General features: G+C 38.9%; 2 protein-coding genes across 2 annotated transcripts; both read left to right on the top strand.

Moving 5' to 3' along the window:
* Window positions 1-1,183: 1,183 nt before the first annotated feature.
* Window positions 1,184-7,836, top strand: ckd (cracked). Its single transcript, XM_071583960.1, has 5 exons — window positions 1,184-1,340; window positions 5,399-5,458; window positions 5,654-5,694; window positions 6,066-6,289; window positions 7,238-7,836. Exons 2-5 carry the CDS (start codon window positions 5,422-5,424, stop codon window positions 7,299-7,301), a joined length of 366 nt encoding a protein of 121 aa, XP_071440061.1. The 5' UTR covers window positions 1,184-1,340; window positions 5,399-5,421; the 3' UTR covers window positions 7,302-7,836.
* A 9,415-nt stretch (window positions 7,837-17,251) lies between these two features.
* LOC139686871 (uncharacterized) lies at window positions 17,252-21,644 on the top strand. Its single transcript, XM_071583949.1, has 3 exons — window positions 17,252-17,884; window positions 18,648-18,829; window positions 19,373-21,644. Exons 1-3 carry the CDS (start codon window positions 17,335-17,337, stop codon window positions 19,688-19,690), a joined length of 1,050 nt encoding a protein of 349 aa, XP_071440050.1. The 5' UTR covers window positions 17,252-17,334; the 3' UTR covers window positions 19,691-21,644.
* Window positions 21,645-22,232: the final 588 nt, after the last annotated feature.

The following is a 22,232-nucleotide window of genomic DNA, read 5'->3' as shown; positions in this document are numbered from 1 at the left end:
TTACCTTAGAATTACAATGAGCGTATAGTATTTACAAAATTGGCAATAAATAATTTAAAATGTGGCGGAAGGATGAGTTCGAAGAGATAGAAGAAACATAAATCATTTCCCATAATATAAATAAAGTAAATAAATGTTTCAGCTAAAGGAAAATTTGAGTTGACTCGTTTTCCTTCTAATGTATAATTATACTAAAAGGGAGCACAAATATCTGGCGAAGCGGAGGCAAGTGAACTCTGAGAAAAATTATCTTCTACGTAAGCAGACGTCAGAAGGAAAGGTTATGACGACCCGAGCGAGACTAATGAAGTAATGACTAGGTACGTGGCAATGGGGTATAAGACGCAAGCAAAAGGAATGGAGTCATGAGAGCAGGATGGATTGGAAAGGGAGAAGACAGAAAGTTAAACGTGTCATCCATAAACAAACAGCTTCTTGACAAAACTTATGGGCGAAATTGTGACCATAATGAAAGACTCCGTACGAGCATAAGTGAGTGGTTCGCTCGAGTGACACTGTGGGAAAGGAGAGGACGGGGAAGATGAGGCGGTGAGGAAGCAAGAGAGAGAGAGAGACAGAGAGAAAGAGAGAGTGTTCTTCCAAGTACGAGAGTGTGTCTGTGTGTGTGTATGCGTGTGCATGTGTATTATGGTTGGACGAGGGGAGGAAGAGATCTCTGCGGAGGTGGAAGGATGGAAGACAGCGTGCGAGTAGCACGGGGAGATTGGAGGGAGGGACGAGAGAGGGGGAGGATGAGGAGGGGGAGACGTGTGGAAGGATTGGGGATGAGCGGGGGGGGAGGGAAGAAGGCGAGAGTGAATCTTCCCCGGTGTGGGATGCTGCGGTGACGAGGGAAGCGGAGAAGGGTGGGAGAAGACGTGAGAGAGGCTGCTCGTGTTCGGGGGTGTGAGACTCGCGGGAGTGGGGAGGGGGGGGGAAGGGTGCTGCGGGTGTACTCAGGATGTACGATGAGGGGGGGAGGAAGAAGAGGCGTGCGGAGGAGAGGGGTGAGAGTGCGGGGTGAGGGGTGTTGTGGGTGGTAGAGGCCAGTGGGGGGATGGGACGAAAGGGGGGTGATGGGCGGCGGGGGGCTGGTGATTGGGACGGGGGGAGTCAGGACCTCAAGTTTGCGTGCTGGGTATATAAGGGGAGATGGCGACGCCTCACGCGGCATCTTCACGGCGACGGTTAGGGAGAGTTTTTGAGCGGAGGGAAGCTAGAGAGACAGAGAGGAAGAGCGGTCGGTGTTGCTTGCAGTTCACTCAGTTGGTGCGGTCGGGGGATAACAGCGCACGGATAAGGACCGCCGGAGATCCTCGTTGGAGGCTGCTTTTCTCAAGGTTCGTCCTTCGAGTGAAGAAGGGCTCCAGTGCCCCTCGGGCCGATCGCATCGTGCACGAAATGTGGATTACAGGCGATACTTGAGATGATTTTTTTCATCATAAAAATTTTTTAACTTCTGGGATTAATTCGAAGGACAGGATTTTTTAAAATGTCCGTTATTATGTAGTGATCGATGTTCAACCATTTGAATTGTCATGGAATTAAAGTCAAAATGATTCTTTGGCGAGCTCTCATCCTAGTGATGATATTGCATTAAGTGCATGACTGGTACATTACCCGAATTTGCACGTTTTATGTTTATCTAAATTTGAATGATCAATTTCTAGTGTCGAGAGCATTTAAAAATTATGTGACTTAACTTGAAAATTTCAGTTACGTTAAAATCTATCATGCATTTCAAAAATGAAAGGTTCTTAATGAGCTACCAGTTTAGTTGAAAGGACAAAAGATTTTGGGGCGAGATATTTCGTTAATATTCTTTTTAAAAATGCTAATTATAGTATTACATATTCCAAAACGTTTTAAACTTACGCCTCCTAAAAAAATGTATGACGGAAACATAAATCAGATTAAAACATTTTGTTGAAGCCATTGTGATATTTTTTGTATGGTAAATAGTTTTTTGCCACATTTTGTCGGTGAACTTATTATCCATCCCCAGTCAAGATGACCTTCATTACACTATTAATTGGACCGTTGTTTATTGATTCATTCTAATTCAGTGCGATTATTATCATTATGATAATATTAACTAGAAATTGTTTATTCTTACCTATTCTGATATGAATCTGAACTAAATCTACTTTGATTATTGGCATAAACTGTATCTTCATCAATGCATATTTATACACCAATTTCATTTTCTAAATATTTAGAAAATATCTACTTCACGCATAAGATAAAAAATAATTTTATCGCGTATGTATATTAATGTAAGTAGCCTTTCAAAATCATTAGATTCGAGGATACACGTATTATATATATGTATACCCTCTGTCAAATGATTATTTATAGTGTCGATTGACGTGAAATTTATGCACCCATGTCAGATTTTAAATAAAATCAGTCAATATCAAAAATACAACTAATTAAATGTGCATTTTCCAATGGGGTTTTACATCGAGAAATATTACTTGAATTCTAGTTACTAAAGTCTCGGATCACTAAAGTAAACTGCCTCTCCCTTTTCATCAGCTTAATTTACTGTTTGTCTGAAGGTTTGAAAGAACAGTACATGCTAATTATTCAAGTACGATTCACGTTTAACCCATATGAATGTCGAATACCAGTTGCGCACCGTCGGAGCAAGTGGGCGTGCGCGCGTATGTGCGCGAGTGCACTCAGCCCTCGCCGTATTACGCATGTGACTGGGAGCGTTACAAAACCGTGTGCCGCGGGGCGCGCACGTGGGGTGAGGGAGGCTGGCCGAGCGTCGTCCCGAGGATGGGAGGTAGGCCTTCGGGAGTTGCGTGGACGAAGTGACAATTATCATACGCTGCAGAGGGGGTTTCTATAGCCTCCGGTGAGCAGCGGCCGGCCGTAATCTTTCAGGAATTCATTGGAAGAGCATATTCATCACCTTGACGACTCAAGAATCAAAACTCTCGCTTTCTCCGCCTCGTAAAAAATACGTATTGGTTAAGTTTTATGGATGCTTGAAGTTACAGCATTATTTTTTTATAATACAACCCCCACGCAACAGAGGGATAGGTGAAAGTTTTGGAGGAGAGAAAGGATAAGGGGATGGGAAGATGGGAGAGAGACATCGGTGATGTTGGAGGTTGGTGTTGCGTCACTTTAATGAGTTTAAAGCTAATAAGTTAATTTCCATTTAATATATAAATTAAAATTTTTTACTTTTTTTAAAAAGATGGATGCTATTTATCCTCCAAATTTTCAGTAGACAATAATTTAATTCTTTAAAGTCATTTTTCCAGGTATAGTAATTGTTAGCATGATTTAAATATCCAAAAATTAGTTAGTACTGTAGCTTAGAAGCTGAAATATCATTTGCATGATAGAATTATTTTATTTTTAGTCAGAACATTTATTCTTATGTTTCAAAATTTTGTTACTACAGAGGATTAAATAAAAATTAATATAAGCAGCACTCAGTGACATGACCGTCAGAGTAAGGCTCAATCCACTAAGTAAATATTTTTCATATATTACGATAACCCTCAATGAAGTGGGTTTAATATTAACAAGCAAATGTTTAAATTACCAGTCTATAACATTATACAATTATTGAAAACATCTCTTTAAAGAAAATTCAAATTTTACCGGTCTTGAACCATTTCTGACCTCAAGCTATAAAATGACAATTCATAATCTAATTACTTATTCCTCCACGAAGAAGTCGCTTTCATTTAATTCTCATCAAAATCTTATTTTCCCATTATCGACCATTCACGGATGTTTCTCAACTTAGATCTCTCAAAGTGAAGAAAAAAAACTTTTCTTCGGCTGGTCGACGAAATTAAATACTAGTCTTCCCAATCATAGAATATTTGAAGAGCTATTGAAGGTTTAAGGGATTGCTCAATTCGCCGAAATTCCTTCCCACGAGATGCCTCCCCATCGGAAAGTAAACGCCGGACCGCCGCAGCCTGGTTCTCTTACCCGGGAGACAAGTCGAAGTTTCCACGCGGACACTGGCGCAACGAGATGACGTCGAAAGACCGTCAATCATTCCTCAACGCACCGAGAACCATGGGAAACGTGCGATAAGCCTCGTGGCAATTTTCATTCAAACACGAGATAACCAACGAGGCCCCACGGAGACTGAATATAAAAGAGGTGCGAGGAAGAAAGAGGAAAAATTTCCAGAAGAGGCATCCTCCGGTGAAAGAGGAGTCACGAGAGTAACCGGTCTGAAGCAGTCTCCTTCCGTGAAGTAAAAGTCGCGTTACCCATTACGTGCATTACCACCGTTCAGCGCTAGAATGAAACTAGCCTTTACTGGTGGTAGGGATGGATGGAGAGAGAGAGAGATTGAGAGTGAGAGAGGGAGAGTGCATTTGGGAGAGTGAGGAGACGGGTGGTGTTCGAGGGTGGGTGTGGGAGGGAGAGACGGGGGAAGGGAGGGAGAGATGCGTAGGGAAGATGGCACTCGTGCTAGAGACCGCGAGTCCATGAGAAGAAAGGGGTGAGGGGAAGATTCGTGTTGGATTATTCCACCATCGAAAGAGAAAGTGCTTTCTCTCCATCCAACAAACAGGATCGAGAGACAAACCTCGGTCCCTGTCCCTCGGAGCAGTTGATGGATTAAAAAAGGAGGGAAACGGAGTAGGGTTGAGGTGAGGGGGGAGGCTGGGGGTGGGGGTCAGCGATGGGGGGAGGTCGGCGGGGCAAGAGGGAGGAGGGGTTGAGATCGGTGCTGGTCGTCGGACTGGATGGATTTGTCGGAGGGAGGCGCGAGCCGCCCCATAGGGGGGAGGCATCGGAGGGGATAATGGGGAGGGACATGAGGGAGGGGGGCATCGTGCCCCCGCGAAAGGAGACTTTTTTTAACGGTTCATGGGGTCGATTCCGGCGTCAGAGGGAAGGGAGGGTTCTGAGGAGCAATCCCCGTACGATAGACCGGCGATCTTGTACCCACGGCCATTAATGGCGCAGCTCGTGGGTGAACCTGAAGATCGGTATTTCCGCAGCTTTGGCTTGTGAACGGCGTGTCCCTCCTCCCATGATCCCTAAGATGGGTTATGGTTCCAAAAATATTCGTTAATAGCATGTCGGTGTCTCGTCGGTCACGATGAGGGTAATCGCATGTTGAAATGGAAATAAAAGAATATTTTCGAGGGAAAAAATCGTGACCCATTTACAACCTTCAAAAGTGAAATTCTTCCGGAAATCGTAAAAACAAATTACCTATAGGGATAAAATTCTAAAATAAAGCTTAAGCATGAGGAATGACTAGTTTCAATACCTACACATATTTATTTATTCAGTCGTTAGCTCGGAATCTTTTAAACTTTAGGTCAATGCATAATTGTGTAAAATATAATTAATTATGAAATTCTATTAATCTTTTTTCTTGATTTGCCATTTTTAGGAAATAAAAAACAAAGCTCAAGAATGATAAGACGAGTGGTATTGATATCTCTCATAGCAGGTATGTAAACAAAACATTTTGTCACTATTTAATCGGGCCATCTTTTTTCCAGTATAACATAAATTTCTTTAAATCTCTTTGAAATATTTTGAAATGTACTGCTAAAAGTCGTAGTTTCATGTACTTTTTGTAACGAATTACCGATTTATAAAATTTGAAACTTTTTCCAATGAAAAATTGTGTTGTTATTTTCAGTTCTGGCGTATGTGTATTCCAAGCCTGCAGTTCTTCACAGAGTAAGTAATAAAAACCTATTCTGTAAATAGTATGAAATTAGCCCCAACAAGAGTTTCAACTCAGAGTAAATTAAAGTAAAGTAAAAGGAAGTAAATTAAATTGTGTCCTTAGCCTATTTCAATTTTATCATGATTTTTTAATTTTCGATTAATTTAATTTTCAATTTATTTCAAAACACATTTAAATTTGCATAACAAATATAATTTTTCCCGTGGATGACGCTATACGGCTGGCTAATTCCATCTTATTAATAATTACGACGTATGTTCTTTGTCTTTTCCCTATGAGTGAAATTGTAAACCACATTCCTAGGATTAAGTATTTAGGTATGAACGAGTTCATAATATATATTTCCCGCACCTTTCCCCAGGCAAAAAGATGGGAAGAATTCCCAAACGTAACCTTCACCTTCAACTGCGATGATAAAGCTGTAGGTTTTTACGCAGACGTAGAACATGGATGCCAGATATTCCACATGTGTGACGAAGACGGCCGCCGCATCCCATATATCTGTGCTAATGATACATCATTTAACCAACAGTACAGAATATGCGACTGGAACTACAACTTCGACTGCGTGGAAGCTCCTACATGGTAAGCATTTTTAATGAAGTCTTACTGAGTGCCCTCAGAACAAGCCTGTAGTTTAAATTTCATTTCGCCCTATCATCTCCCTTTTCTTTGACAAAAGAAACTTACATTTATTTTCAACAAATTGCATCACTTAAAACTGTTTCCGAAATTAATGGCGCACATTTTGGTTTTAATATTAAACACGTATTTTTATGCTCCGTAGATATAATACGAAAAATAAAACAAGAGAATATATTCATTCATGTTATCCCAAGCAATGGAAGTTTAGAGCTTGGGCTAATTATTCCTTTTTATAATAAAAACGTTTTGGCAAAAACTCCAGTACGAAATGGTTTTAAAATCCTGGAGTTGATGGAAAGTGTAGGAGTATCAGTAATACTGAGAAGAACACTGATAAAGACCTTGGCATATTTTATGGACACCTATAAATTCCCCATACTCATTTTTGTCTGTGATTCCCTACTTTTTACGCAGTTAATTATTTTTGCTCTCCTTTTTCATATCCTAAACAAAATTCACATGCTGTTTACGTTACTTGTAATGATCTTTGGTGATTTCATTTCAACTTTATAACAATTAAAATATTTATAATGGCTACCGGAAGTGAAACTTTGAGCTGAGCGCATTACCAAAGAATGTTCACCTTTTGGGTGGCAACTGACCTTTTGTTTGCCGCGGCCTTGAAGAGGAGCAGACCAAAAATATGGTCCGCGGTGGCCATATTTTTTTGTGTTGTGTATTATTAGTTGTATTATCATTCATATTAGCCACTGTGGAATAAATAATTTAAAATAAAAAGAACTTTTTTGCTTTGATCGCTTGTCATTGTTGTGATTTGGCCAAATTTACTAGTATTCTTATTTATTTGCAATTTTCCTAAGATTTATTTTAATGGCTATATTTTTTTAAAGCAGTCATAATGCGCTGATTCTTTGACTTCTCTTACAGGTACTACCTCAACGAGCTTACGTATGTCACTGATCCACCCAAGGAAAAAGTTCGAGCGCAGTAAAGACAATGCATACGTGAGATCTGGTGTTATCGTTTAAGTGTACGACCAAGGGCCGAGTTTATTTGTTTTCAAAATGGACTTTCATCTTTTGTACATATTAAAGTGAATTTCTGATTCATCGAAATGAGATAAATACACACTCATCGTCACGACAGGGCGTTGTTTGCAGTGAAAAACCAAATGGACCAAACTTCAGTGGAAATGAACGAGGCGAGAATGTGAGCCATGCGCATCCACGAGGAAAATTTTCCCACTTTTGCCGAGCGAAGGATTTTTTTTCTTTCGAGAAACAAAGAGTTATCTGAAAACTAACATTGTCGTTCCCTTTCCAACGTCGTTTAAAATGCATTGAGTATTTTTAAACATTTGGTTTCGGATGGACACTTGTGAACGAGTAAAATTGATTAATAATACAGATGTAACAACTTTGAAAATGTTTCAAAGTTTTGAAAAATTGCATTACCCACCTCAGTGTGTTAGAGTCAGCGTGGATATCCATGCGAGAAATTATGCCATTCAATTTCGTTAATAAAAATGTTAAAGACGTTCTCGTTGATTTTTCAATACCCTTACGTCCATAATTATTTTTGAATATGGTAAACTAAGGTTGTTTCCCAGCAATGAATCACGAATCCGATTTCATCATGCTATAGATTCTCTCATGGGATTGAAAAAAAATAAACGATCATAAGAAATAAAATAAATAAGACGGTGACTAATATTATTTTTGATTGATCAAAAAAATAATAATGGCTTAATTTTAGCCGTTGTCCAGGAAATATTAGTATTTTACGTATTTTGGATAGAAAATGCAGAGATTTCGACAAGATATTTGCCTTCACTTATCAAGTATTAAGAAATTTTCGGAAATTGAGTAATCAAAAGCACTCCACCATCTTTCAAAATTTATTTTATATTCATTCTTTTGATTGTTCTCGTAACTTCGCAGGACCCTCGATGGTCCTCCTTGTGCGCTGGATTGACCTTTTTACTTTTCATAATGTACAGTCGCCAACGAAATAAGGCAGAGAAAATCAGACTTGTCTTGTTCAAAGCTCAATCTTACCTCCGTCCTTTTTTAGAAATTCTGAAGAAAGTCTCGACAACGGACTGTTACGGCAATAGTTTTTCAATCGGTGTTTCTCCAAGGCTGTTTTGGGACGCGTGATGTTAGTTGCATAATCTTAAGGAACTCGCAGAATATTTCTAAAGAATCGCTTCTGCTGCTCCCCACCAAGGACAGCCTACTTACCGATGAAACATCTTGAGATCAGTATATTATTAGGATTATTTTTAATGCAACTATTACTCCTTGGCAATTAGTGAGCTAATGTTGAGAGTTACCTGTGAAACAACGATTGCTGCCGCGCCAATGCAAGGGCAAACAGCCAGTTTATTTTGAATGGCAGTGAGGGCATAGCAATGGACGAACTGAATGAACTTGCTGTTTGTGTGATTGCAAATGAGAGATTCTGAAGATGAGAAAATGATCATTTTATTTTTGAAGTAATAATAACGTCCCTTTTCCTGAAAGAGTGATAGGAAACTGATAGTGAAGGGAAAGAGAGGACGAGAAAGGTTTCAGGAAAGTGTGAGCATTAATAATCCGGCATTGAATCTTAGTACTATTATAATAGCCGACATTTTTATTTGTCAGTGCCATCCTCCAAATTCAGTGATGCATTTATTATTTTGATTAAATTGCAATAGCAGATAGACTTTTTTTTCAATCACCTCTTCCAGAATGATTGTTGGTTTACTTTTCTTCTTGCTGTTCGGTAGAATTCAATTCTCACTTTACGAAATTGTACAATTACTACATCTTGATTTGAACAAGAAATGAAATTAATTATTCATATAAGGTGATTAGCATCTTGTTAGAAGATTTGAAATATGTTGAGTTATGCGGAGTATTAGGGCAATAAATGGCATTATTACTCATTCACTCCAACTAAATGACTTACTTACTATCACTTACAGATTCGTTTAATTCTCTATGCATCTATATTTTATGAAGTTGCACATCCTTAGATTTACATTCTGTCGTTGATTGACGAGGCAGAATTGTAACTGTAGGGAAGAGGACGCTTACATTCAGGTGGACGACGTCCAAGCAAATGGCTCCAGGAGCGCAAACAGAGAAGACGCGCGAAGAGCGTGGGAAGAACGGGATGGGGGTGGGAGAGTCGCAGGGGTTACCGATGGCGGAGTGGCTGAGAGAAGGAGAGAGGAACCGAGGGAAGATGAGGAAAGGAATTTGAGGTAGGCTAAAGGAGTAGGAGATCCTTTTGAGTCGGCAAAGCGTTCGGCGAGACTAGTAGTCCTTGAGTGTTTGTGTGACTTTCGAATAAATTGTGAAGTGCGGGGATGAGACTAGGCGGCGGAGAGGGAGGGAGGGATATGAGGGAGAGGTCAAAGTTGAATCTGGTAATGGAGGAGAGTGAGAGAATTTTGTGTGGGGGAGGAGAGATGTTGGTCGGAGGTGGGAGGAGAGAAAGGCCTCCGAGTCAGTGAATTCGGTGGGAGGAGTATGGACTGAGTGGGGAGGTGAAGGATGTTTAGGGGATTCTTTGGCGGGGAAATACCCCTCCGATTCCTGACCCGAAAGGGAGGAAGCGCGGAGAGTCTGGACGGTGGCCCCCGGTCGGAACGAGAGGGGGGGGATGGCCAGGAAGCGCGCGATCGGGCAGCGAAAGCGGGGAATGACGGGGGTCCCGTGGGGGTGTGAGGGACATGAAGTGGGAGGAGGGTGAGCGATGGCGCCGATTGCGTGCTTTATGCGAAAACATTCCAACCCGCTTTCGCCCCTTTCCCGCGTCCGACATTCTTTTTCCCCCCCTCCTCCTGGCCTCCCCGCCGCTTAACTGCGAGCTCATCTTCGGCACCCGGCATCGGTGACCTTTCGGGGGGAGGAGGGGTTGTTGGGAGGGGGCGAGAGCTGAAACCGGTCTCCAGGAGGGGCCCTCTCATTCTCCTCGGACTCTCGCGAGCTCGTCGCCACACGCCTTCGTCTTAATCGTATGCCCATTGCATCCTCTCCCGACTGAACTTTGTATTGATTATCCCTTTTTTAAAACAATCGTGATTACCAAATGCCTTATTGGAGGGGTCTGAGAAGAAGGATTGAGTCGTGATTTCGCCGTAAGTTAGCTTCTTCAAAATACGAGGAGAGAAACCTCGTACCTTGAGGAGTCCTTGACACGGAGCCACTTATTCTCAGCAAAAACTTCAAAAGGTTAGATTGATTTTTTTGCGGTCTCTCGAGTGATTTGGTGCGGGGATTTGCCATTGCTAAGAGCGCATGGGGATAAAGTTGATATGGATTTGAAAAATGTGATTAAATTTTCGCAGTTGTGCGAAAATGAAACAGGCACAGATATACACGTATACATGTGTGTGTGTATATATATATATATATATATATATATATATATATATATATATATATATATATATATATAAGTTATTTCAGAGTGGGAATCCCTCTTCTGAAAAAAGGTGAGAGAGGAAAAAATGGATACGGTTTTCATTCGCGGAGATGGCATCCGTTAAAACCGTAAGTGCCATCGAGATGAGTCGGTTGCCGCACAATAAAGCCTCGCCTGGCACTTGTTCCGTTTCAAGGACGCGGCGGCCGCTAGGTATCCCGTTACCGAGGACGGCTTAGCACCGCAGAAATCCATCTCTGCGTGTGGGCGCTACGGGAGTGCCACGCAATGGGCAACAGACTCATCATAAGACTGCGCTGAGAAAAAAAATCATCAATCATTCCAATTCACACTTTAAAAAAACATATTGCGACTAGTCCGGGAAGGGACGAATAGGAGTGCATTCAATAGTTGAAGTATTATTGTAATTACTTAGATTCATATTTTCCCCTCATTTCTCAAAGGCATTGCCGAGCTGTAAAAACCCTAGTTACTTGAAGTCGGAAAATAGACCCTTGAAACTTTATGCGCACGCTCAATCCTTTACCATTGTAAGGTTTCGCCAGAGATTCCTAGAACTTAATGCAGATGCATTTTGGTGCGCATCGATTTTGTTATTTGTATAATGATGCTAAAATAGTATCGCGTTTCAAGATTAAAATGTCAAATAATCAATTGAAAAAAGTTCCCCAAATTGTCGATGAATATACCGAAATGTTTTAGATTGAAGATTATTTATCAAAAATAATTTTTCATTTTTTTAAATCGTGTTTTATGTCTTAAACAGTGGATCTATAAGTATTACTCTGAGAAAAAATTCATATAAATTTAACACTTGTAATACATTTCTGGAATCTTAAGAGAGATTAGTAACTACTGTGAGAGTTTTCTATTCCATCATTCGAAGAGAAAACCGTCAAATAAATGGTGTTTGATTACAAAAAAATGACTAATTCTTATTTGGACAAATCATACATGCTAGGATGTGAGTAAACCTGATTCTTGTGAGAAATGGTATTCCGATTGAGTCTCTTTGAACGAAACTGTTTAAAGGATACATAAAATATTGGATATTAAATGTTCAATATTATTCCCCGTTTATTTCGTCATTTTTTTCTAAGAACTAGCTGCTCATTTAGACTATTTCCCGGAGTGGTGAATATTTCCAAACACTTTTGGCTTTTCAAAGTAATTTTGTGGGACCCCCTTAACTCTTTAGCCATTTTTCCAGTGTCAAGCAAACAATTTGCGGAAAAAATATCTCCTTCAACTCTTTAACTGATCTGCATGCAGCTATGTCAAAAGATCTCTTCAAAAGGAAAAGCCTTCATCTTCGAACCCGCAAATTGAGTGGAGAGAAAATATATTGTGAAAGCACGGAAGCGAAATGAACGAGGAGATAGAGGCCTCGGCCTCTTCTTATCCCTCTTCATTAAGCCTCCCATCCCCTCTCTACATATAACCCTGCCGTACTCTCTCCACTCTCTCTCTCTCCCTCTCTCTTTTTCCCTTCCCTGCCCTCTGTCTGATGTTCTCCATTCCAGTCAATTATTTATTTACTCTGTCCATTTTATTTATCTTGTTTTTCATAAATCACTTGAAAGTGAGCTCATCGCATGGACATTTTTGTATTCCTCTACCTATCTTATGTCAGCCCGAGGGAGAGAGAGAGAGAAAGACGATGACTATCGAAATTTTGAGCTCCGTTATTTTCTTTATGATATAACGAAAGTAACGGTGTGACTCATAGAAGCGACGTGCCCCATCTCTGTAGCTCTTTGTGAAAAGAGAGGACAGCCTCGATTTCGACCGGAGAAATTCCGTTGTCAATCTGTTGCGTCAGATTCAGTTTAACTCAGTCCCTACCATCGATCGGGCTCAGATAACGCAGGCTGACTAGCACGTTCAAATTGAGAAGATTCATTAATCGCATTACGCACACTACTCCATTGACATTTTCCGATCGAACTTGATGATTTGTGTGCGTCTCCGTAATTATTGCATACACCTATAATAGACAAGTTTCCTAACCCAGGGTCTACTGTGACCGACCAGAATTATTTTTCTTTACTCACCCTATACCCTCATTGCTGTTTAATTTAACTTTATTCATTTACAAATAATCTAACTTCAGCCAAATTCTATTTTAACACTGGATTATCGATATGAAGTTACCTCATGGAATCAACGCCCTAGTCCTAGATGGAAGAAAACTCACCTGGGCGGGAATGACACATGTAATCTCTGGTTAAAAAAAGACCTTCATATTCCTTTTTTATGTAAAATTCTCAATCCGTAGTTGAAAATTCGTTTTAAGAGGTTCTCGGATTAATGATTAAACTCATAAATGATATCTTTGAAAACATTTAAGTTTCTTTCGGAATTGTTACATCTTAAGTTTAAAAGCATATAGAAGTATAATGGATAATGGATAACAACAATACATTCCTTCACGAGTAAGCAGCCCATAATGGGGCTTACATAAGCTCTTACTTCTCATTTCGTCGCGAAATAGTCAGTGATTCTATCTTTTTGCAATTATAATGAAATACTGTTATTCGATCCACACTTTGAGACGAAAGACTAAAATTACGATTATCCATGTGAATATACCCCGTCTCTGGGTAGAATTGTTTCCCAGCAGAAGGGATGCCTCATAAACTCTTGTTTCCAAGCAACGATCCAAAGTTGATTTAATTATCACAATGTTTCCCCTCACTTTCTGCGAAGTACTCACCCTTCCATATTGTTCTCAACCCTCCCCACGGCCTCCCCTTCACTCCTTCTATCCGGCAGATTCTTAACCCTCTTCCAGCAAAGCATACCGCTCACCCTGATGCTGCCTCCCGCTTCCCCCCCGAACAGCCCATGGCTCACACCAAACACACACCCTTCCCTCGGACCCCTCCATTCCACCCCCGTGGACTCCCCTCCTGACCTATTGCCTCACTCCGCCGCGATGCGTTCTTCGACTCCTTAGCGCCCCCTCCCCTTCTCTCCTCGCACCTGCCCCTCCACCGCACACTACCCCATCCCCCACTCACTCCCCCTAACTTTCTCCCGAGCAGAGTATCTTCGGCCGGACCCGAGCTGGCGGCACGACCACCGCGTGCTGAGTCCTCCCACGAGGCTGGTGCTTGGAGGTAGGAGGCAGCCCTCGCGCTGTTTGCTTAGCAAGCTAGAGAAGGAAAGGGCGAGGACCACCACGGCCCTCTCCTCCACACGACGCCCCGCTCATCTCCAAACCACAACTCCCTCCCCCTCTCCACTCGAATGTTCCCAACGAAAACGCGCGTCGCAGGTTGTGGGAGAGGCACTCGCCTCGCATCGCCCATCCGGGGGGCGGGCTGATACATTTCAAGGCCCCTCACTCCCCAGATTCGTTCTTTATAGCCATTGAGGGACGGATGAGTTCACGGGCACGGTTAGGGCACATGGGATGTTAAATGGTATATAGGAAGTTAGTGCGAGAGTCCAGCAAGATGCGATCCATTAGGCAAAAGGCGTTTCCTCAAAGTCATTTATGTGGTTTAAAACACGCTGTCTATTAATATTAAAAACAGAAGGCCTTTATGTAAGTATTGCGGTTGTTTCACAATAAAGGGTATCCTGATAGTTAAATGGCAGTTTGATGGTTACTTATCAATGTCGGTTCGTAATCTTGGAAAAACCGAAACTATCTGGCTTAAAGCTGTGAAAAGTGCATATTATTAAGGAGGAAAAAGAATTAGAGAATAGTGTTTCGAACATTTGAAGGAAATATTTTTATTAATTCTATTTAATTCTCTCCTTAATAACTATTTCTAACGTTCTTGCACGTTTTTAATTAAATTTTATAATCTTTGTATTAATATTAATACCTAATTCACTGTAAATTATTCTAATATGTCTTTAATATACACATAATCTCCAAGATACACATGCATCTCCACATTAAAATTTAATGAATACAAGAATTTCAGGGTGTGATAATCAGTTAATAACTTTTTATTGATTTAGTCTAAGTTATTATCACTAAACATCCACATATTAACATTTTTCAAGCTAGCGAAAAGAAAGTACTTTTGAAAGTACTTAACAATTTTGTTTCCGTAAAAAAAATCGTGGATAGAATTTTGTTTAAGCAATTTCAAAGGTACTGGCTGACTTCACCTCAGTCAATCATAGTTTCAGCGAGACAAGTATTTTGGTGTTTGGAAACAACGTGTATCTGCTCGGCTTAAGAAATCGAAAATTATCTCCTCAGTTTCTTAAGATATGATGTCATATTTTTGTGTTTCGTAGTCCTCAAATTAAGGTTACAATTACCATTATTTTTCATTTGATCATGTATTCATTCGCAATTAGTTCCGAAAGATTTACTAATATACGTGTATAAAATAAATCGCGCATATCTGGTGTCGAGTCAATCCCTGCCATGCATCCAAGCTGTGACTTGAAAAACACTGTGTGATTGTAGACATATTTAGAGGGAGATTTTGGAAAAAACTATCTTTTTTCAAAAAATGTCAACAACTTCAATAATTTATTGCCACCTACCCTAATTTTAACGTTTTCATTTTTATTATTACTATACTCAGATGGGTCGCGGTAGTCCAGGGGTAGAGCTTTGGACTATTGACCGGGGAGTCCGGGTTCGATTCCAGGGTAACCCTCTCTGAACACCCTAAGCTCCACCCAAGCTGTTTGATTTTTCGGGTTTTACATCTTTCTGGGAAACCATAACCGGCGTAGGGAAAGAAACTGCCGCCCCTATCCTGATGTATGAATTTCACACGCCGTCGGGCAAAGTACTGGGTGAAGCCATCTACCATCACCTATCAAATCGACCTTCAGGTTGATTACTGTGTTTATAGTTATACTCAGTATATATGGATAGGGCGTATGATATGCTCTGCTTAAATTGTAACGCTCTTCTCATCCATGTGAACATTAAAAGGAATTAACAATCGTTATCAAAGCTTATATAAATTTCTTTATAGAATAGAATGCTTTAGCAACTTGTTATGAAAATAATTCTTAATTTGGAACGAAAAAAATATCAATGCTTTTTGTTGCCGTGTGGCTTGGATAACGGAGAGCTGAGTTTCAAAGACGTGTAATTATGCAGAAGTTCTGCGAAGTTCTAGTTTCTTATTTTCTACCGCCTAAAGAGATCATTTAAATGCCGTTATGCTTCCATGAGCTACTTTTGTAGGTTGAACATAATTCCATAATACACGTTGTTCCTTATTTTTTGTCAATGCACTCCTTTTCTTCTCACTGTCTAAAAGTAGATACAACGAGAAAGTTATTATTCCCACGCTCGTACATTCTAGGGCATTGTTTCCATTGATTTGTGGTCAGAATCTCAATGTGAAACTACCCCCGATTGCAGTTTTATGGGTTTTAGTTCGAACTTAATCGTTCAAGAGTTCCAGGTCAAAGATTTCGTTCGCTGTAATTAATAAAGAAGAATCTTGTTGTTTTTGGTCATTAAAAACCACTGGTTACGCATAAAGATGTGTAAATCCAAGAAAATATACATGAATTGGTATTTTAACTAATCCATCTCATTGTTTACAAAATATTCATCGAGAGTAATTCCACTGCATTAAAATCCAAAGCGATTTTTCTCAAAGGAAAGTAGTCCAGGGATAGATCATTGGACAATTGACTGAGTGCCCCGTGTTCAATTCCCGGGGACGCCTCTGGACAGTCTCAAATTCACACATCATGTGTGATTTTTCGTGTATCAGATCTTCCTAGATACCCATAGGCGGCACAGGGACAGGAGTTGGTCCCTATACCCTGATGTGTGAATTTCACACTCCGTGGGGCTAACAGCATAGGAGAGCTCTACCCTTAACTATCAAGCCAGACTTAAATTGACACTGATTGTTTTTTTTTTCTCTTCAAGTTTAGGATACGACCGTTCAAACATCTAAGTTAAATGTTTCATTGTATATTTCTCTTCCACGTTATCTATATTTCAGTATTGTTTCACAACGGAACTCATTACATCGTAAAATAATTATTATTCATTTGTCCGTGGCTTATTTTATTCCTATATGTGAAATTATCTGCATCAACTAATTGAAAAGGATCTAAAAATGGGTCTCGCTAAGATGCTCATCAATAACGAAAGTCTAGTCTACAGGCATACTTGGGGTATCACTGTTTCCTAAAACTTTCGTTACTATTTTAATAATCTCAGCCTTCGATCTGGAAGGTTGTCAAAAAGGTGATTTGCTAATTTACAGTGCCATGATGTGCAAATATTTTTTTCAATTGTTATATATCTCCGACTAAAATAAATACACAATAAATTATCTAAAATCGATTGCTCACTCTGTATTATCTTTTGGAACCCGAATAGAAACGTCAGTTCTAGTTTTACGGTATTCAACTCAAATTTCATTTAAATTCCCGCCACTAACAATTTAGTTTCAGCTTCGGCCTTGAGGTAGCGACACTCATTCTCACCGGAGAACCTCGTTTTTAGTTCTCCGATAGGTGGATCTAGTGCTGGCACACGAACTTTTGGTGCATATATAAATCAGATCATTGGCGCCCAGGAGTGACAGTTTGATGCAGACGAAGTCGTAGGTTGTGCTGGTTGTTTTATGTTGTGTGCCCGTGGGAATATGAAATCCTTAACTTACGTGTTGGTGTGGACAACTTGGGTGTTAGGTGTGTGCTCTCTCAGCCAACGTCACTTGGATGGTGTGAAACTGTTCATGAGTCCCCACCACGTCCAGAGGGATGTTCAAGTGACCGAAACCAATTCATACAGTTCTTCTGCTCTGGAGAGCTGTTCTGGATTCGTGCACTGTGTCAAACTCGAATTGTTGAATAATGTCAGTGATATTCTCGACAGTGAAAATTACTGGTTATCAAGTAATGTCGTTATTGAGAAGATACATTCTGCAGATTTGGACGGCCGTGATGACCTAAAGAATCTTGCTCTCCGTAAGCAGTTAAAAAAATATATTATCTCAGGTAAAGAGAGTAACAAGATGCTTCTCGAGGCTACGATGGGAATTTTCAATAGCCACTCTCTACGATGGTCAGTTCGTCCCGGTGTCAGTCTCCGATTGATGAAGAATCCCGTTTATGGAGGAAAAATGGATATTAGCCTTGAACTTGGAGACGACGGTTTGGTCACCAAGGATGGTTAGTGAGCAATTGTTCTCCTCCAGAAGGTATCACATGATCAAACATAAAAATAACTTATTTTAAGATACTTCATGCGAAAAGAGGATAAAGATTTTTTCCCTCGGTGTCTTTCTTTGTTTTTTTTTCAAGATAATTCAAGTTATAATTGGCTATTCAATGAGTATTTGTTTATTAACGACTCTCTCGAATCTGTTTTAGTTACTATGCATCTTGATTTGACTAAAATTAAACCGATAAATGTTCGTTTTACAACGTATTTACAGTGGCGTACGTTAAAGAATATTGATGGGCAGTACTTTATTTCTTGTGTCTTGGAAAAATATCAACATGTATATGGTCAAAGAGTCTCCCTACACCCTTTGTTGACTTCAAAACAAGGTTTGGAGTTGAATGGTTCTTATATTTATTTTCCCGAGAGACAAGCGTTGAAGTCTCCGTAATAAACACATTATTTTTGGAGATTCATATGCTTTGATATTTGTGTTCCCTTTCCATGGACACCAGAATCATTAAACTATAGAGCGTGTGGGTAAACCTTTAAGTCCTAATATCATTGACTTTTGAAAATGTTGTCATTATTAGCCTTAAATGATCACAATCATTTTTGGGAATTTACGAAATTTGGAAACCAAGTGTAGACGTGGTTATGCTATTTTATAATTTTCTTTGATTTTTTCACTTTATTCGCAGCTTTAATAGTAGAGGATATTTAATACAAAATATACCTGGGTATTATATCTTCTAAATATTTTTATTAAAGGATCAGCGGTACCTAGAACTTTCTTCAGGAGAAAATTGCAGTTTGCTCTTCTGTCAGTTATGTATAAAATGGGAGTTATGACGACTTTACTTGGAGCTCTGGTTTTGATATCTCTAAAAACACTGGCTGTGGGAATGGTCCTCCTTTTCCTTACTGGATTCAACACTATCAAGGCCATTGGGGTTGGTATAAGAAAATAATACTATTCTTACTCTTGGTATCATGTATTTAATGTATTTTGGAAGGTTTTTTCTTTAATGAAGTCAAATTTTGAAATAAGAATAATACGCTTTCTTTATCTAATAAGAAAGTCCACACCAATGAATCAAATTATAGAATGTATTTACGTCTGTTATTAATAATAATATGCCAGATTGATTTAATAATTATGTGACTTTTTTATAATATTTGAAAACTATAATCTGGTGAGAACGCTTTGAATGATTACATATGCTTTAGTACACAACAAAAAACTGCACTGCAACTAACATAGAGAATTTTTATCCAGAAATTTTAACCCCCAAATTATATATAATTTGTTTTTTTTATCAGTTATTGCATCTTTTCAAAATGCTCAAGTTTTCCTTAATTTTTATCTTGTTCGTCCTAATCCTGATCAAACTAACTATGATAAAGGCACTTGAAATAATGCTTTTGTCTTTGTAGATGTACTTTCAGGTTGTTTTCGTAAAGGTTCTAATGAGAATATTTTCAACTCCGTACAGGCAAAACTGCATGGTCTTGGATTCCATGGACACCACCATAGTTTCCCTGCCTACCATGCACCAGAGATTATAGAGTCTAGCGCACCAGCCACTCCTCACAAAGAAGTCCATGTTCATATACATAACAGTGGAGGGCACCATGGTTATGTGACAGGAGGAGCAAGTATTAGCTCAGGGCCAGGCCACAGTCCTTATCATGGGTGGTCTAGCACTGGAGCAAGTGGTAGTGGCCTCAGTTCTTTAAGGAGATCTTCTTTGGAGACAAACACACAACAGACTTCTGGTTTAGGGAGGGATGATCAATCGTTTTCTATCTAGTGTTGGTGTTCCCTTAATTTGTACATACTCACCACCACATCATTTGTTTACATCAATACCCTTTGTATTAAAACGCTAGATTACCAATAAAATGTCTACAGGTTTTGCCAAAAGATGGCTGGCTAATTTGAGACATTTTACCCAAAGCAGTTAATGTGAAAAATCTATATTTTTATTTTCCATTCCTAGTCCAGGCAGATTATGCCGTTGAGCTTCACTGTGTTTATTTATTCAAAGTGGATTTTCTTTTGTACATAGACATTTTATTTTTCCCTTAGACAAAGCTGAATTTGCATTTTCAATGTAAATAGTTAAGCAGAAATGTTGCTATTTGTAAGCTACCCAACCTGTGATTAATATTTCATGTTATTGACATAGTGAAGCTTTGTTATTCCTCTGAAGGCTTCCTATTATTTAAACAAATAATTGGAGGCTTATTTGTTGAGAATTAAATTATAATTATATCCTCTGGAATTGCAAAAATTAAGGCTTTCGGGTCCTGTTTCATTCATGTAACTAATTTAATCAACAAAAAATCCTTGTACTTGCAGGACTTAAGCCAAACCTATGGGTAGTAGCCCACTCACATGCTGGCTGTCTCAGCTCACAAATAGACATACTTTGAGTAAGGTTACTGGTGAGCATGACAATACCATCTTAGATTTCAATAATCAAAATGAAACACATCAAAGAACTTTATTAAGAAGCCCATAATGTTTGGTAATTTAGTTTATCATCATCATCATTATTTTATCCTGTTTTGCTCCATGTTTTTTATCAATTTCCAATGCAAAGAATCTTTAATAGAAGTTGAAATTAAATGGAATGAGGTATATTATTTGAAATAGGATTCTTTATCTGAATTATGGTTGACCATTGAAACCAAAATAATTTTGAAGAATTTAAAAGCACATGTAAGGGAGAATGCATATTGAAATATTTTGAGAGCTGTAAAATATATTTGATTTTAATGCACTGCAATCTGCATATTAGGATGGAAACTATCATATTTCACCATACATTATCAAGTCAGGCAGATGTGGAATTTAGATTGTTCATTGCATGCTACTGTATCTGATTTTTTATCAATGTGATTTATTGCATTCATTGTATGTAATCCATGACACTCTGTAAGTGTTGTCATGGAATAGGGTGTTCATTGAAAAGTGAGGGCATCACAGATTATATGGTTTCATTTACTTTTGTTACATTCATCTGTGGATTTAATATATTAAATCATAGAAGGCTATATGTGTATCTTTCTGGAGTCTTGTAAAGAACCCATAAGGGAAATGCTTCTGGAATTAGTCATCTTCATTGACAGGAGTTTCTGTACTCATCAATCATTTCGTGCTGCTATATTACTCTTAATTCATTCTGTCATCTTTTTAGTGTCTAGAATTTAAATAATGTTGCATATCTTTTAAGATATTGGCATTGGGAGATATGCTTACTAATTTAAAGAAAAAGAATCATAATCGCAGGTCACATAAATTGTCCTTAATTCACAAAAGTTGAAACAGTAAACTAAAGTACCAATACTTTGTTTAGCTGTGGAGTGCGGAAGAAATGCAGCTTTTGTGGAAGATTTAGTGTAAGTTAAATGCTATGCTATAAGTTATACTTCATAATATGATTTTATGTATTAGTCATGTTTACCAAGTGTGATATGCATTGAAATGCTGTTTATTAATTTATTATCAAAACCTTGTATTTATTTATTTTCAAATGTCATCATTGTTCTGTATAAATTTGCTTTTGTACATTTTATGTTTACATATTATGTAAATCTGATTACCAGGGTAAAAGTTTCTCTTGAATCCAAAGTTGAGCCATGGAACTTAAGTTTGTGGTTTGGATTGTTCATAAGGCAAGTGAAAGGACCATGGTTTAACACCTGATTCAGGGAAACATTTTCCAATGGGGGTTTTAAAAATTGAATAAAATAAGCAATATCAAGACATAAGGTCTAATATATTCTCTTTATATTAACCTTAAATGTAGTTACTGCCTAGACAGAAAAGGAGACTACTATTGGTCGTAGGCATTGGGAATGTAATTTTCAAAACCTTTTGTTTCTTAAGCTCATATCCTTCACCAACTGCAGTTAGGAAGTTTGATGGTGAGATCATCGTCTTTGATGCATGTATTCATTCATATTCTTTGAAATGAGAAAATTTGAAAGATCACACATTTCATGTACAAAGGTCTCCAGTATTGCTGCTGATTACTCATGTCTGTATAACTTTGGGATTTTAATATCTGATATTTTTGGAAAACTTTGTGTGAAGAGAAACCTTTATGTGCTATTGCTGGGAAAATTGATATTGATGTTAATCAGGCAATTTCTTCCCTGCTCTCTGGCTTTTGAAGCTCTGATCTACTTAAGACTATGTGTCAACAAAGGTTTTGTTCATTATTGGTGTGGAAGCAATTCATATGTTTTGAACTTAACCGACCTATCTTTTAACTTCTGCTTCTGACACCAATGATGTTAAACCCTTCTCTGACACTCAGATAGTATCCAGAATTGGTTTTGACA

The sequence above is a fragment of the Hetaerina americana genome, unplaced genomic scaffold (assembly GCF_022747635.1).
Source record: "Hetaerina americana unplaced genomic scaffold, ioHetAmer1.1.p SCAF_1, whole genome shotgun sequence".
Classification (NCBI taxonomy): domain Eukaryota; kingdom Metazoa; phylum Arthropoda; class Insecta; order Odonata; family Calopterygidae; genus Hetaerina; species Hetaerina americana.
This window is presented reverse-complemented; position numbering and strand designations above follow the sequence as displayed.